The sequence below is a fragment of the Sitophilus oryzae genome, unplaced genomic scaffold (assembly GCF_002938485.1).
Source record: "Sitophilus oryzae breed Bouriz unplaced genomic scaffold, Soryzae_2.0 scaffold_1274_pilon_pilon, whole genome shotgun sequence".
In the NCBI taxonomy this organism is placed as follows: domain Eukaryota; kingdom Metazoa; phylum Arthropoda; class Insecta; order Coleoptera; family Curculionidae; genus Sitophilus; species Sitophilus oryzae.
In genome coordinates, this window is record NW_022145920.1 from 2,771,225 (window position 1) to 2,790,055 (window position 18,831).

Sequence of the window (18,831 nt, forward strand, 5' to 3'; positions counted from 1 at the left end):
TTCGATATTTATTCGATAGAATTCAATCAAACGACGGTTTGTACAATAATTTCCTTGTCCCTCGGTATAATGGTGTAGTATCACTCGATCCTTATCTAAATGTTAATAATTTATTGCCAAATAAATATTTCGGAAAAAACTATATGTAGCCTTAAAACAATACGTCAATAAATCATGTAAAAAATAATTAACAGCGTTTAGGATCATGAAGGATAAACTGAGAATTATATAATATTTTGTATTAATAGCCAGAAATATCAAATAACGTACTATAAATCATAAAATAGACATTGATCACGTACCAAAACTACTAGAAAATGTTTTGCAAAAATAAAAACTGATATATATTTTAAGCATAGTATAAGGAAACTAGTAGCTTTACTCCTTGTCATATCCTTTCTTATATTGTTCTTTTTTTGCCACTTTATACGACCTTGTTCTGGCGTCCCCTGACCACTGACGTAGCTGTATAGTCGTGATCTATAACTAGGCAAAGTATAATCGTGGCACTTGCCATAGTTTCACAAAGATGTATTTAGGAAAATATGAGTTCACAATAAAATAAAATAAAAGAAATTGATCATCGAGTAAAAATTTGCTTGAAAACAGAATATTTTCACATTTCGTGTAAGTAACAATTCTTCTTTATCTGAAAATCTTCTGATGGGAAAAATTGCGGAAAAAATATATGATGACATATTTTTATATTATTATCTATTTCAGAGATTTTCTACAACTTTTTTTAAATTTAAAACAAGTTTAGTTTTAACATTAATGTGTTTGTTTTGTAGTAATGTAGTAGTTCGGTGATCTTCATTGGATAACTAATACATTGAACAACACATTGTACTAAATATTAAAATATCACATATTTAAACTTCAATAATTACTAATAAACATTAGAGAAATTTCAAAAGAGAAAAGAAGCAAGAACAATGAGAAATAGCATCACTACTTTCTCACGTAATAAATGAATATTTTTTTAGTTATTGTTGAGTCCCGAAGGTACCGAAAGAACCGAGAATTGATAATTTCAAGTCCCGGTTCTTTGATATCTCAAAAGAACCGGGAATTTCCAGTTCTGAACCCTAGTTACCATATTATCAAGAAATATGTTTTTTACCTATTTATTTAAGCTCCTGCATAGGGCGATTCACCTTTATGGTACGTTATAGCGTTTCCGGAACCGGAGCTGTTATTTCGGAACCGGTAATTTCGGTACCATGTCTCTAAGGAACCGGGATTTCCAGTTTTCTCGGTACCTTCAGTACTAGCAAATTTTTATTCAATGATGGCGCAGTTCGTTAAACAGTAAGCAAAAATCGATAAAAAAAATTGAGGTTTAAATCAAAATAATATCAAATTATTAAGTAGTAATCAGTAATAAGAAAATTAACTTGAAGACAAACATGATCACAAATGACTCTCAAAAAAACTCAAAGTACAATTTTTTGAATTATTACTACAACTAATAGCAGCACAAGGTAAGGCACTAATTTTTTGTCAATCCGTCTATGTGCTGGGACGCAACGCTCGAACCTCGCAGGTCGACGGACGGAACTTTTCTAAAACGCTCTGCAATCTGCCGATATTCGACAGAAAATATTTGGGAGAGTGCAACTACTCTTTTCCTTCTACTATGTTTTAATATCATTACAATATTTTTAGACTCACCTTCGTGGACTTCAATGCCCTCTTGTTTGAGTAGCTCTCGAAGTTTCTGAATTTCTTCTTTGAGCTCTCTAATAAGCTTAGCATTGGCATCTTCGTTAACAACTGCCTTGCAGACAATCTGTTTAGCTCTATCTGCGTATCTAAGAAAGATCCAAAAATAAAGACCATAAAAATACTTTTCTTCATTTTCACATCAGACAATTAAAATTACGTAATTAGGGTGTTTTATTATGTAACAATAACAATAATTATTATAATATATGGTTTCATCATTACCACCTAGATAAACTCACCGGCAAAAAAAATCGGCCACTAAAAACTAGACCCAATTTCAAAGTTGGATTTCTCGCGAACCACTCATTAGTGATGGGCAAAACTGTTATTTTTAGATAACAGTTGAAACTGTTATAGTTATTTATAAAAAACAGCTTAAAATAGCAGCTTAAAAATAACAGGTTTCTTTATTTTACTGCTAAATATCTGAAAGAGTATGAGACGGTCATCGCCAGGCGTATTAACGCAGTTGCAAGTTGCAACAATGACGTGCTCGGTGGTAGTATTTCCAGGGTGTCAAAACATTTCTAAATATCGATTATTATCTAAAATACCTCTCTAAAAACGGTAGTTATTTACAAATAAGCGCTGTTTACAAATTGCGATATAAAAAAAGCCAAAATTCGGCCACTCGTCTATAGTATATACCTACGCCCTGCCCCTCGATCCGCGTAGATCCTGAATTGCGTAGCAGTGTACAGGGTGCATCTCACTCGACGGGCAAGAAGCTCTTAGTTATGATTTTACCATTTGCGGTCAAAAAATAGCAATATAAGAAAATGTGTAGTATATTCTTCATAAGTAAACCAACTACACACTAGAGTTCAATTAATTTTACACTTAAACTAGCGTGTACCCGCGACTTCGTTCGCGTCAATTAATAATTTCTAATGGTGATGATAAAGCAAAACAAAATTTCCATTAACATACAAACTGGATAAAATTTTCTCACATTTGCCAAAAATAAGCTTTCTAACGTCGAGCAGTTTAAGCAGAATCGTGGTTAATCAATTACTCAACTTTTGGAACACCCTGTATGATTTTTAAAAATTTCAAAATATGTAAAAAAAACAAAATAAATTATGCGTGTCAGGCGTTATCCCGAAAGACTAACCGTTTTTAAATAACAAATATTGTAATATTTGAGGGCGTTTTTTCACCCTGTTGGAATTTGAGATTCGAGAAACCTCTCCTTATCGAAGCTCAACCCCACAGTCAATCCGTTTGCAAAAAATCAGCTTTAAACGTCCAGCAGTTTAAGCAGAACAGTGATTACTCAATGGTCATATTTTTATGAAACACCCTGTATATATTTTAAAAAATCTTAAAATATGTAAAACAACATATTAAAATATACGTGTTTTAGAGTTTTTCCGAAAAACTCACCGGTTTTTAAATAAAAAAATATTCTAATATTTCAGAGTAGTTTCACCCCTTAAATTCGAGTTTCGAAAAAAATCCTTCTTATCGAACCTCTACACACTAAGTCAATCCGTTTTCCAAAAATCAGCTTTTTACCAAGGGCTTTAAGCAGGATCGTGATTAATCAATGACCAGATTTTTCAAAACACCCTGTATACATTTTAAAAAATCTTAAAATATTATTCTGAAAATTTTTTCAGAATAAATATATTCTAAATATTGAAACTTAATAAGTAAGTACTGAACATACAGCGCCATAATATCTCGACCTCCGTCCGTTATGCTCGTAACAGGTTGAAACAGAATGTATCTAAAACAACTGATGCGTTATTCCCCAACCTGTTTCGAACCTCCATCGACAATCGACCGATGCAGCAGCGTTCCTTTCCCACACCTATTATCTCGTCCGCCGCCCTGTTATACTTGTAACAGGTTGAAAAACAACATATCTAAAATGACTGCTTCTCCAACCCGTTGCGAGCCTCCATCGACAATCGACCGATGCAGCAGCGTTCCTTTCCCACTCCTGTTATCTCCACCGCCAGGCGTTATGCCCGCAACTGTTTCAAAAAACCTGCTTCTTTTATATCCTATTATTTTTAAGCTGTTGTAAATACGACCATTGACGGTATCGACCGAAGCAGCTACGTTCGCCGTAGCGCTTTCCCCACTCCGTTGTCCGTTGTCTCGCCGCCTGTATCGATGGTTGACGAAATAACATGTTTTCCATCCATACTAGTTGTTTTTTGGAATTGCTTCGAGCAGCATAGAATTTCGTGGTGATGCAGAGCGCCGACTTCGTTTTTCCTTTCACGAGCGGCCGATCTCTACGTGTCGTTATTTTATATCTGTTATTTTTTAAAAGTAACGGTTGCGTTATGTTATTTATAAATAATTGTTATAAAATAACAGATAGTTAAATAACAACCCATTACTACCACTCATTAGATTTCGATGATTTTTTTTTAAATTGTAAATTAATTCCTTTTTAACGGATGCTATGTCAGAAATTTGTATTCCTAATTTATTTTGAGCATATACAGAGCACAACAATAAGACGAAGTTTTTTGCCCGAACTTTGTTACACCCTGTAGGGTGCAGCAGCGGTGCTATTGCTAAATTAAATCACATTGTAGCCTCATCTTTGGTGAGCATTTTCTTTTTTTTAAATCACCACATTATCTCTTTTTGTATTGGAGATATGCTGTTTTAAAACGAACGTCTCGGAAAAATGCTGCGCAGGCAGAAAGTTTTATGTGTAAGTAGTCAAGGCGACATAGGATTTATGAGTATTTGCAATATGAAAAAAAACGGTCAAATTAAAAAATGCCATCTGTAACGGATGCTGCTCGTATTATGGCTTTAATTGAGGATGGCCGAAGTTAACGTTATGTCTCCGATACCCTGGATATATTTCGAACAACAGTCCAAGATGCCTGGAATCGGTATATGGAAACGAGAAATTTCACCAGGCGAGTGGACACTAGATATTAGTCCCTTAAAATGTCTTTACCTTTTTTTTTTAATTTTCATATTTTAGTTAGTTTTCAGGTTAAACTTACCTACGTTCTGATGTTTGATTCGTTTTTAAAGCTTTTTTCGAGGCGTTTGGTTTAAAGCAGCGTATCTTCAATACAAACAGAGGTAATGTCGTGATTAAAAAATCAAAATGCTCACAAAAAATGAGGCTACAATGTGATTTGATTTAGCAATAGCTACTACAGCTGCTGCACCCTACAGGGTGTTACAAAATTTGGGCAAAAAACTTCGTCTTATTGTTGTGCCCTGTATATGCTCAAAATAAATTCGGAATAAAAATTGCTGACGTAGCATCCGTTAAGAAAGAATTAATTTACAATTCAAAAAAAAATCATCAAAATCTAATGAGTGGTTCGCGAGAAATCCAACTTTGAAATTGGGACTAGTTTTTAGTGGCCGTTTTTTTTGCCGGTGAGTGTATATTAATCCTTATTATTAATAATAATAAGAATATATATATTTGCGACAAATAATACACAGCTCGGGATCTCTACTACCGGAAATCAACAGAAGAATTAAGTTAGCATAAAGTACTTATTAGAGGTGAGCAAGAAATCGCAAATTGCGATGCGACCGCACCGATTTTAAAATCGCAATCGCAATCTGCGATTGACTCCCATAGCTATAGGAAACTGATATTGCGATTTCTTCTATTTGCGAGTTTCAATTTAGGTAACCAGTATTACTATATCTGCGATTTGCGATTTTGCTGCGATCGTGATTTTGTAAACTGCGACCGTGATTTCTATCTGTGAGTTTGAGTTTTTTGGAGTTGCGATTTGCGATATTGTTGCGAATGTAATTTTGTGGTTTATTGAAGCATTTTATAAACTGCGATTGAATTTTCTCTCTGATTATTTGCTCATAGAGCAGGTATTATTTTCTAGGGCCACGATCATAATATACCGGTGTTTCACAAGAGTGGTTTAGCCCTATAACTTTAATATACCAGTTAAAAGATGCTCAAATCGTATTTTTAATCATATTTCAATGTTTTCAAATGGAACGAGGGTGGCTCATTGGCATATTTAGAAAAAGCATTTTTTACAAATAATTGGTTTGGTAAATATTAAAATCGCAATCGCAGGTTACAATTAGAAGCTGCGATTTAAAAATCGCAATTGCACAGACCTGCCATGAAATGAAAAAAAACCGTCCACCGCGTACAAGGAAAATTTTTGTATTATAGATTTTCAAAAAGAACTGTAGAAATGATTCTACATTATTTCAGGAAACCTAGTTCGGTTGTACATGTTGTCTTAAAAAAAAGAGGGCGGGCGAGGCTCGATTTTTGTACACCCTGATTTTACCTTGTAAGTTTACCGCAAATAATGATAGTAAAGTTAGTTCAACGAGTCAGGAGATTTCGATAGACGACACAAAAAATGACAATAAAATACAACAAACAACAATTGTCACTGTCAGGTATCATTTCGTTGCACACTTTGAATAAGAAGACTAAGGAAGGAGCATAATGCTATCCATGTATTCATGCATGGTGGGCGGAAAAAGCTCTCTAGGGTGGGGATCCTTGACAGTTCTGTTTGACGATTCATTTGACACATTTGAATTTGATTTGGAATTTTGTGGATTTTTCAGTCTTTACGGAGCTTATTTTATGTTATTTATTATTTATTCTGCTACTGAGTTGTATAAAGGTAGTAAATCTAGATGGAAATTGTGGCAGAACTTAAATTAACAGTGACATTATCGCGATTTATCGAAAAAGACTCTAAAATAGTTGGTTGTGTAGCGTGCGGTAGATCTCGGTAAAAACTGAGTGAAATAATGGAACAACTTTTCGCTAGTAAGTGACTATATAATATACATACGTGTAGTAAACCGATCATTTATGAAATTCACTTAAATTAACTAAATTATAATCTTTTTTTGCATTTTAGCTTTTATTTACTACTTGTCAAAGATCAGATGTCAAAGAATTTTGATATGTTAATTTGACTTACCTGCTTCAGTAGCGTATCGGATGTTTGTGTTAATAAATACTTATTATAACTTATCTATTTTTATTAGAATTATATATTTTTATAACAATTTTAATAACTACCAACATTTATTCACAACGTAAAATAAAATAACAAATTATTGAGTCTACCCCACATCTACCCTACATCATACTTTTACATTTTTTATATAAAATTAGAACGGCACTGATAAACCGGAATTTAAGTCGGCCATATTTGAGGCCCATCGCGGTGTACCTAAGATTTTTGATATGCTCCTTCCTTAGTCCTTCTTATTCAAAGGTTGCACATAATTTAATGATAAATGGACCGCACTTAGTAAAAATAAATTAAGTACCTAATAGTAAGAACAAGGTACACAAGGTACACAATTCAAATGACTATATTCAGATAACTATCACTAATATTATGAGTGAGTCTTAAAAGTGCAAAGTGTTTCAGTGGTCGAAATGTAACACCCCTAAAAATATTTGTACTTATTTAAGACCCTGTATATACTATTTCTAAAAAAAACAGACTACACTTACTAAACTAACTGAAAAAAAAGCATAGCATTAAATTCACCATACATACAATCGTCTGTCAATGAGACAGCTTAAACGATCAAGTAAAATATACTAAATTTACGAATCCACTTCTTAATTTATATAATATCTTACCTCAAAGTGGAAAGTGTTTCGTCATAATTGATGTCAGCCGGGGATATGGCAGCGATCATTGCTGTTTTGCTATTTCCCCCAAGGTTTTCCCTCAAGAGCCATGTCAACACAGAATCTCTGTAGGGAATAAAATCAGCCTTTTTCGATTTCTTGTTCTTGGAGGCCTACACACCGTTTACGTGAATTAATTTGAGTTTCTTCAACTGGCGAAACAATAAAATAAAAATAAGCAACGTATATACTTACCGACTATCACGGGTAAAAGTTAAAAAAGATATTTCGTTAAAAATATCGCATAATTATTATATTTCATTTACTACTTACAATCTCAGCTAAAGCCGATATGACCTTGCCTAAAGTAGTGAGACTTTTGTTGATGTTGGCACCTTCCTTGAGGCGAGTACCTTTGGCTCCGGTAGAGTCTGCTCGTTCGGAACCGGCAAGATCGACCAGAGATATCTTCGATACTTTTTCTGTAGTAAGTTGGGTTGTTTCATCTAGCCTAAAACAATAAAAATCGGTTAATATTGCATTCTAAGTTTTCAAAGAATTTGAGAAATTTCATTTTATATTATTTTTATTTTTCATATTCATTATTCATTATTTTCATATTCATTTCATATTCTCAAAAAAAATATTTTTCTTTGGACTTAATGCGTTATGCTTGTAGACCGACGATAATATACTGCTGGAAAACCCTATTCAAAAACCTTGTATACAATAAATATATTCTCTTTTTATTTTATGCTTCTGACAACAGGAGGAGATATACAGGGTGTTCCAGGATGAGAGTGCCATTAGAAGTTTCCTGAGAACTACAATATCTAGATCGGAGATTTTTTGTACATCATTATTTCACAATGAGATCTAGCGAATAAAAATATTTTCAATACGGTGGCATTTCCGGAAGTACCGAAAGTTGGCAGAAATATTCTTCTCTCCAAAAAAATCCTATATGAGTATTTCGCCACTGCAAGAAAAACCCATATATTGTTTGGGATTAACGCAGAAGTGTTTACATAAAATAACTATTTTATTTTGTAGATTTTCTTGTAGCGGCGAAAAATCCATATAGAATTTTTTTGGAGAGTTGAATCCGCCACATAGGTATAGACATTTTTTAGAAACATTCTTAATTTAAATAGGTACCTGAATATTTTATTAAACACTAAAATACTCTGTAAAATTTTATGAATTTTGATATTAAACGCTCTATACCTAATATTAATCGTCTTTGAGAAAAAAATTATTTAAAATTTTTGAACGAAAAAACTGCGTGTCAAAAAATTTGTATAGCCTAAACGTCAAATTTAGTGATATAAGGGAAATTAAAACAACTTTCGTTGCACGTCATCAATGACACCATGCGTCGTCTTATGGAATTTGCTGGTGGTCATATTATGATCTGCAACCAAAGTTATTATAATTTCCCTTAAAATTGTTCGAATATCATATAATATTGGCCATAGGCTGTCATGGAATTGAGCGATGAAAGAATTATCATAAATCATTTTTTTCAAATGAAACCCCATTTTATTATTTCACTACCGAAAACTTTTTTTTAATTAAGCATGTTTCTATAGGCTTGGTGCATTTCAGTTAATTTTAACAAATTCTAACCGCAGCGCTGTATACGGCAGAAATCAGAAATTTACGCTATGTATTTCACGCCATCCCGGTTACAGTTCATGTTGATCGCATTAAAATAATATTGAAATCGTGGTTTTGTCATAATATTTTATTTTTATTTTTATTTATAGAATTTTCACAAATTATACTTCTTAACACTTTTAGAGTAATTATACCGAGTGTGTCTCAAAAGTGGCTCAACCCGTGTATTTGTATATAAGAGTTGTTTACGATATTCTCCGATGGTGGCAGCACCGGCGGAGGATGCACCAAGCCTATACCTAAAATAAATCGTTTTTAAGTTATTTAAGATTTATTTTCAAAACGTATATTTTTCTTGATTTTGTCTAGTTTGAAAGTGTCAAACAATCAGACAATTTATTTCCTTCTGTCAGAAAAGTAATTATTTGAATTTCATATATTATAAATACTGCCTCCTTATAACTTATAACTAAGTGTATTTATAAAAATATATCTAGTATTTTCGTCCTTTAGTGATATCTAGTTAATATTATTAATAGTATACAGTATGCGCAAAATTGGCTTAGAAATTTTTTGACAGGTAGTTTCTTTTTGTCTAAAAATTTTACATATATTTTCTCAAAAACGGTTAAAGTTAGGTATAGAGTGTTTAACATCAAAATTCATAAAATTCTAGAGAGAATTTAAGTATGTAATAAAAAATAGGGGTATCCATTTAAAATAAGAAAGATGATTTTGTGTATTTCTGGAAGAGCTGCCATATTCAAAACTATTTTTAGTTGAGATTCGAATTTACCATATTATAAAAATATTTTTAGTTGATATCTCGTTGTGAAACGATGATATACAAAAAATCTCTCTCCAATATCTAGATCAATATCTAATTGTAGTTCTCTAGAAACTTCTAATGCACACCTGGGTATTACAATTTATTAATTACATTGACAATTACTTTGCTGAATTTGGACATCATGAAGTTATTTAACTCTTCCTTACGACCATTTTTAATAACGTAATAAATAGATTGGCAATATTTGGGAAAAAATGGTGTTAAAAAGTTACCTTTGCTGAGTGAAAAATATGGTAAAAACTGCATGAGATCTGGAACTTGTTTCGTTCATATTCGTTGCAGCCACTGTCCTGGCCTTGTTACCCTCATCGATCAGATCGTAAATGTCTTGGTAGCTGGTAACAGCTAATTTACTTAAATCTTCTACATAAGGGCCTAGCAACGGATGTTCTCGAACTTTTAAATTTCCTGAAAATAAAATCATAAGTTAAGTAGGTTATTAAATCGGTGAGACAGGATTTGTCTTTTTTCTCTGCTTATAGTAAAGCAAAAATAATTTAGTGTATAACGCAAAAAATAACTAAATTTTGCATCTATATTTTCTCGACACGCTTTGTTGCCTTTCTAGTGTTGTTATAACAATGTATTTGTCTACTGTAGGTACCATAAAATATTTTATCTACAACCGTTTAGTTATAACGTTTTTACGTCACTATTTTTTTAGTATTTCAGTTACGTTATGAGATTCATAACACAACTAGTGGTGTTATGAATCTATAACACAACTAGTTTTTATAATAATGAAAAACAACTACGAACATTAATAATAAATATAAATTAACTTTTCCGGCAATAATGATTCCGTGGCACGTACTGCGGCAACTACATCTGAAGGGAGACGGTCATCGGTCATCGTAATTTTTAAAATTATTTTTCTGGTCAAAAAGTGCTCGCGTTTACTTGACAGGGCAAACTGACTTTTCAGAAAAAAATGTGACAAATGTCGTAGTTAAAGGTGTTAAAGGTGGGCGACTAATAAACGAAAATTAAAACAGCATTTTCTTATTTTTCGGTTGTAGATAAAACGTTGTACATCACACGTGCGTTTAAACATGATTACAACACTCGTGTGATTAGAACGACTCGGTCTACGACCTCGTCGTTCTAATCGTTAACACTCGTTGTTGTAATCATGTTCATAAACACACTTGTACTGTAAATAACTATTACACAATTGTCAAAACTTATTGCAATAATGTTGCATCTTACACCTATACAGGGTTATTCACCTCGGATGACACGGAGTATTGTAACCACACGATTAGATTTTTAGAAATTGTGAGTGATGGGGTCATTGGAGGACTACTAAAGCTACAATTTAAAATTATTTTCAAAAGGTACAGAGTGTTCCAAATATAAAAAATATAAAATTTGTATTTTTTAAATGTAACATCATGTATATTATTACATTTTTAGTTTCTACGATAACAATAAAGGTAAATGTAATTAAGGTTTACTGCACTTTAATCTTACCGTTTTTGAAATATTTACGATTTTCTGAAAACACAGTAAGAATTTTAATGCTTCAATTTCTCTAGGTTTATTTAAGTTTTTAAAAACAAATACTGTACTGAAGTTTTTCTGTTTACTAGATTTTGTGTTGCGATAATAAAAATAATACTAGCTTATAGAGAGTGTCTAAAAATTTAGGCTGTACTTAAACTGCCGTTAAACGGTAGCTTACTAAAATGCCGTTAATAGGTATGACGTCGTTAATGTGACGCACTTGACGGCTTTATGAAATATAGGAATTTTATAAGGACTAACCAATGCTATCCACCCCACCAAATAACCAACTTAACCAACGCAACTAACCTCGACACTGATAAAAAAATATAAAAAACAAATATAAATTAGTAAAAACCAACCAACCCCACCAAATAAACAACTAACCAATGAATTAACACCCTCCAAATAATTACGCTAACCAACCCGCCAAATAACTAAACCAATCCAACCAAAAAGAGTGAAACCAATGCAATAAGATCACGCTATAAGCAAAAACAATATAAAAAAGTCTTGGTCGGCGTGAGATTTGAACCACGGACCATTCGCTCACGCAGCGATAGCCTCAGCCACGGAGCCACAGGTGCTCTTGCAAAATGCTTATAGGTAGGCATTACTTTCCGTCGACATGAACGACGTTACAATATCTATTAACGGCATTTTAGTACGCTACCGTTTAACGGCTGTTCAAATACATCGAAAAGTTATTTTAAATAATCACTAGCTTTAAACGGCAAGAACTTGTTTAATTTAAGTGGAATACCCTGTATATTATACGACAATCAGATGCACAATTTACCACACAGCCTAACAAATTGTATTATACCATTTTTTACCCATTTTCTTATAATTTAGACCTCATTTACCAATATACTCATGGAATATTGACATTTTAGATTGTTTTTAAAAAATGTAACAAATTTTCAAAGAGTATAGGTACTAATATTGTGGATATAGTTTGCTTATTTCATTAAAAAATAAAAGAACTGTTTAAATATTTGTAAAAGAGGACCAACTAATATGATCCCAGTATTCGAACTACATTAATTGACTGTTTGGGTTGATTAATAATTGCTCCAAATACTAGACTGAATTTTGTGTGTGTATTAGACAGTGGGGTAAAAATTAACACCTTATACATTTTATATCATTTTTATATGAACGAATGCTTATTTATAACAACATAGAAGTTCACAATCATAACTTATTATATTGATTTCTGATGCAAATCCATATTTATTTAAAATAATTTATTAACTAACACAATAATTAAGCATGTACTTAATATTTGGGTGGAAATAATGGTGATATATTTAATAGTATAGTATACTCTTTTACAATTATTTAAGTAGTTTAATTCTAAAACAAATTGTCTAATAATATTATCGGTTTGAGCACCTGTACATTCTGTACATTTGTTGCTTTAAAAAAAATATCTAAAATGATAATATTCCATGGGTATATTGATAAATGAGGTCTAAATTATAAGAAAATGCATTTTCTACGAAAACTTGAAGAGATAGAGGGAAAAATGGTATAATACAATTTGATAGACAATTAAACTTTGCATCTGATTTACGTAAAATATACATTTAAATTATTGCCGCTTAAAGCTAGTAATTATTTAATATAAATTTTTAGATACTCTCTGTATAAGGTAGTATTATTTTTATTATAGCAATACAATATTTGGTCAATAGAAAAACTTCAGTACAATATTTGATTTTCAAAACTTAAATATGCCTAGAGAAATGAAGCATTAAAATTGTTACTGCATTTTCACAAAATCGTAAATATGGAAAAAAAACGGTAAGATTAAAGTGCGGCAAACCTTAATGAAATTTATCTTTATTTTAAACGTAGAAACTAAAAATGTAATAATATACAGGGTGTTCCATTTATAAAAATACAACTTTGATATTTTTCTTTATTTGGGACACTCTGTACCTTTTGAAAATAATCGAAGGGTCCAGGGGAAAAACTTGATAAGCGCCAATTTTTTAATTTTAGGATTTTACAATGTTACAGTAGGTCTAATAGTCTAAGAGCTAGCAACGTTTTCGAAAAAGTATTTTAAGACGTCTGGCTCTTTAATATATCTTTTACTATGCTCTCTGGAACAGCATGCGGCCCGTCTGGCTGCCGATACCCGTTGCGTTCACTACTGCGCATCGGAAGAAGATTCTATATTTTTTATTAATTTAGTCCTATAATAATTCTAGTATTGAATATAAATCGAACATGTCTCCACAGCGCAGTGCGTAGAGTTTCCGACCACGAACCGATGATTCTGATAATTAAAAAAAACAAATATTTAATACTTTACTATCAGAATATAAACAAAAATAAAATAAAAAAGTCTTTGCCCTGACCCGGATTCGAGCTCTGAATCATCGGTTCGTGGTCGGAAACACTACGCACTGCGCTATGGAGACAGGTTCAATTTATATTCAATACTTTAGAATTTAAACGACTAATAAAAATATAGGATCTTCTTTCGATGCGCAGTAGGGAACGCAACATTTACCCGCCGCCAGACGGGCCGCATGCTGTTCTAGAGAGCATAGTAAAATAATATATTAAAGAGCCAGACGTCTTAATCCAATAATTTGACTACAATACTCCGTGTCGTATGGGGTGAATAACCCTGTATATATGATTGGGCTAATTTGATATATAAAACCATTATTATTAAAAAACGTGCATCATAAACTCTTCAATTATGAAAAATATCTCATTTTTAATATAAAGTTATATTAATAAACTCAGAATTAGTCAGAATTTAAAGTAGGGTAACTTAATTATAGCCGTATAGCCTATCTCAGATAAATACCGCATCACATGGGATTTTTTAAATATTTGACGTAGGTAAACTATTACTAGGTTATGGCCCAATAGATGTGACCTCGCGCCCTTCCATTTTTGAACGATGGGCGGGTTTAACGGATTCCCCTCAAAGAAAATCGTAGGGGAATACAAAAATTCAGAACGGGCAAGGCGCCACCTAGAAGACGGGCTTGTACTAAGCCCTCATTGTACATCTATTTATACATAATCAAGGGTAATACTAAGAACTGGGTTCATTGGGAGAATTTTGAACCACTTTATTGAAAAGAGCTATTTCATTTTTCACAAAAAAATTTCACATTTTTTATCAAATTCAAAGCAAAAACTATAATTTAAAGTACGATTAAATAGTTAAAATAATAGACACAACTGTCACTTTCACAGACACCTCTCGTTGAACAGACTAATTTTAAAAACCTATAAATACGAACAATTAGAACGTGCCTATCACAAACTAGTAAGTTATGAAGTATCTGTATTTGAAAAAAGCAATCAATATGTTTTCTTTTTAATATATAAATAATATATTTTCATTTTTATTTCGATTTTTTCCAAATAATTTTTGAACTAACAATCGATACTTAGATGAATATTGGTGCCTGAGTGTTTTTCTTACATGTGAAATTCAATTTCGATGTTAGTATGAACTTTTCGTCCGTACCTGTATAAAACTTCTGAGTGAAAAAATATGCGTTTCCGCCTTTTTTATGTAAAAAAGGTAATTTTATAACCGTTTTTCAAGATGTTTGGAATGTAAATTATCAATACATGTCATCATAAAATAAACATGCTGACTGGATAGTTATCTGCCTGATATGATAAATATGTGTATTATAGTAATTTACAAAAATTCAACTAAATAAAGATTACGCAATCACTTATTCAATACCCAACATAATTTCGAGAGTTTGTGTCTTATCTGCACAAGCGTCTAGGTACACTCCAATAAATGCCGGAAAGCTTAGCGCTTGCGCAATACGTGGGAATGGCATTAGCCATAATCTTATTTTAATGCTTTTGCGGAGGAACTAAGTAATGTTTAGCTATAGCCTCCATTGGCAAGACGTTTCGGGACCGAGAGGTCCCGGGTAGACCTGTTCGGTGTTAGAGATACTTGAACACCGGTGTTAGGTGTTGATGACCAACGGTGTTCATTTCAGCACCGGTATTCATCTACAACACCGGTGCTTATCTTAACACCGATGTTTATTTCAACACCCGGGTTCGAGTTCAACAATTATAAATTTTTAATTTTTAACAGTTGTTTTTATTTTTTTACTGCTGTCGGTAATAGGCAATCAATACGGCGTGATTGGATTGCGTCGGTTAATTTCTGCGGTTAATTTTTTTTTCTAGATTGCATGAGAAATATCCGAGAAAACGCTTGCGCAAAGCTTTCCAGCATGTATTGTTGGTACCTAGACGCTTGTGTTATCTGCTGCGCATATATCATTATGCCGCGACCGCACATGCAACAGTTGGCGATTTCCGAGCGCTCGTCATCGGACTTCGCCTCTCCGTCCACACATGCGGGCATCGCCAAGCTCTGATCGTAGGGGTCCATCAACAATATAAAAACCATAAAGACGAGCGCTCGTTCTCGTCGCGGAACTCTAACTTCCCCGTCTACACTGATCGGAGATCAGCGATGCCGTGTTGACTGAGGTCCTATTGAGTTCCTCGTACTATTTACCTTCTATATGAAGTAGCAGAGATAAATAAATATCAGATAATAGTGAGTAGGTCTATGTTAGACTTTTTGCATTCAGAGTAAGACGCCATAAGATGTCTAGCTAGGTATTGAATAAGCCGTGGTACTAAATAATAATATTTCTTACCTTTATTTTTTGGATTGAGCAAATCCCTAACACGTTCACAATAAATTTCCATGTAACTGACTTCCACAGAATACTTGACGTCTGGTTGGTTGTTATCACGGATTTTCTTGAACAATTCCTTGCATATTAAAGGTATGATACCTTCCTGGCCATCTTCCTGCTTACCCATCATGGTGTAAGACTTACCGGCTCCTGTTTGACCGTAAGCAAATATACAAACATTATAACCGTCGAAAGAATGTTGTAGCATTTCTTCGCCGATGTCCTTGTAGACGACCACTTGTGAGGAAAAGTCTGCATCTGTGGGCTAATATTGAGACAAATCGGAAATAGTTCATACAATTTTTTATTAGAACTACTGTATGATTGAAAAAAAAACGGCGTCCAGTTGGCTTTGAAATGACAACCGATGACATTCCTTATATCGATCTTCATTTCGAAGCCATTTATGAACGACGTTTTTTTCGATCGCATAGTATTATGCAAAAAAGCTTGTATATAAAACTTGTAGTAGGTACAACAACAAAAAAGAATTCTACAGCATGTTCCCAGATCGTCTTTACAAGAAAAAAAACACTTTTTTATTATTTGCGTTTTAGAAAAAATGCATACTCTATGGTTAATGCCGTTTATATATACATCCATATACTTTAAATTTCCACATCGTTTTATAGAAATATAAAAAAATACGGTTGAATGAAAATACGGTTGATTTTTTTCCTCAAAATCAAAACGGGTTTCTATGGTAATATTTCTTTATCAGTCTTTGATAGATGGTTATTATTAATTTTGACTAACGTCATATTTTTTACGTTTTACTTAAAATGTTAAAGAAGCACATTTACTTAGTTTAGGGTTTAATATTATGGAAAGAGTGATACTAATTATTGGAAAGTTTGATAACAACAGCAAAAAAATATGACGTTAATCAAAATTAATAATAACAATTTGTCAAATATTGAAAACCAAATGATATTGCCATCACAACCCTTTTTGATTTTTAGGTTGTCAACCTAAAACAAAAAATCAACTTTTATTTTATATTTTTTTATTTTTCTCTAAAAAGGTATAGAAATTTGGAATAGTATAAAGAGCATTAACCATTTTGGAGCAAGCATCATTCTTATAAAGAATGTATTTTTCTCAAAACGCTAATAATAAACAGTTTATAACAGTAATAAAAAAGTTTTTCCTCTTTTAAAGACGATCCGGGGACATACTGTATATTACGTTTATATTTTATTTTCATTCATTAGAGTGTTTAAAAATATTTTCATAAATATACTGGGTAATATACAGGGTTGTTCACCACATACGTTACCGTTTTTGAAATATTTTTAATTTTGTGAAATTGCAGTCAAAATTTTAAGGCTTCATTTCTCCAAGGGTATCAAAGTTTTTAATATTAAATATTTACTGAAGTTTATTTATTGATCAGTTATTGTGTTGCAATAATAAAAGTAATACTACCTTATACAGAGTGTCTAAAAATTTATTTTAAATAATTTCTAGCTTTAAACGGCAATAACTTGTTTAATTTAAATAGAACACCGTGTATATTTTATGAGAATCCGATGCACAGTTTAATGGTCTATCAAATTGTATTATACCACTTTTTATCTATCTCTGCAAGTTTTCGTAGAAAATGCATTTTCTTATAATTTAGACCTCATTTATCAATATACCCATGGAACATTGACATTTTAGATTATTTTTAAAGAGTACAGATAATAATATTGTCGATATAGTTAAAAAAACTGTTTAAATATTTGTTAAAGAGAATCTAATTAATATGATTCTAGTATTCAAACTACATTAATTGACTGTTTTGCGTTGATTAATAACACTACTTAATAATACTTGCTCCAAATATTAAAAAACTGAATTTTGTATGTGTATTAGACATTGTGGTAAAAAGTAACACCTTAAAAATTTTATTTTATTTTATAACAGAGATGTTCATTTTCATAACTTATTATCATATTGATTTCTGATTCAAATCCACATTTATTTGGAATAATTTATTAACTAACACAATTAAGTATGTAAATATTTAATATTTGGGCGGAAGTTTTTAAATCATTTATTTGCCGAAATTCCGATTTTTTATGCAAATCTTTCTTAAGGCATCTAAAATATTTTTGTAAAATCATTTATCAATATTCCATGGGTATATTGATATCAAATTAAGGTGCCAGGTGGCGTAGAGCTACAGTTCTCGTCTACCAATCTCAAGGTTGTGGGTTCAAATCCTACACCCGGCATTTCATCAGCCGACTATTTTTAATAAAATAAAAATAGTTTGAGTACCTAGGTCGACTCAGCGTTAAATGAGTACTTGGGATTCACAATCCTGAGGTAATAATAGATTGTTGAAGCCACACGTAGTGCTAGCTACATTACCTTCCTTGTATACCGACACGACTCTAGCATGGCAAGCTGTACCTCGCTACTCCCAGGGCGTTAAACGCTATATACGGGAGCTAGTATTATTATTATACTGATAAATGAAGTCTACATTATAAGAAAATGCATTTTCTACGAAAACTTGACGGGATAGATAAAAAATGGTATAATACAATTTCATAGACAATTAAATTGTGCATCTGATTCTCCTAAAATATACAGGATGTTCCATTTAAATTAAACAAGCTATTGCCGTTTAAAATTTCAAATTATTTAAAATAAATTTTTAGACACTCTGTATGAGGTAGTATTATTTTTATTATTGCAACACAATAACTGATCAATAAATAAACTTCAGTAAATATTTAGTATTAAAAACGTTGATACCTTTGGAGAAATGAAGCCTTAAAAATTTAACTGCAATTTCACAAAATTGAAAATAT

The 18,831-nt window shown here is 32.1% G+C and overlaps 1 protein-coding gene across 10 annotated transcripts in view; it reads right to left on the minus strand.

Annotated features, from left to right (window-relative positions):
* LOC115874355 (kinesin-like protein unc-104) overlaps nucleotides 1-18,831 on the minus strand; it is a 94,575-nt gene that overhangs the window by 44,150 nt on the left and 31,594 nt on the right. For 7 of the 10 annotated variants that reach the window (XM_030889477.1, XM_030889480.1, XM_030889484.1 and 4 more), the window contains 6 exons: nucleotides 15,983-16,289; nucleotides 10,004-10,199; nucleotides 7,655-7,832; nucleotides 7,577-7,579; nucleotides 7,331-7,494; nucleotides 1,675-1,814 (listed from right to left, as the gene is read on the minus strand). In XM_030889477.1, coding sequence (XP_030745337.1) covers nucleotides 1,675-1,814; nucleotides 7,331-7,494; nucleotides 7,577-7,579; nucleotides 7,655-7,832; nucleotides 10,004-10,199; nucleotides 15,983-16,289 — 988 coding nt within the window. The remainder of the gene's footprint in view (nucleotides 1-1,674; nucleotides 1,815-7,330; nucleotides 7,495-7,576; nucleotides 7,580-7,654; nucleotides 7,833-10,003; nucleotides 10,200-15,982; nucleotides 16,290-18,831) is intronic. The other 3 variants (XM_030889485.1, XM_030889486.1, XM_030889481.1) reach the window with 1 other exon arrangement.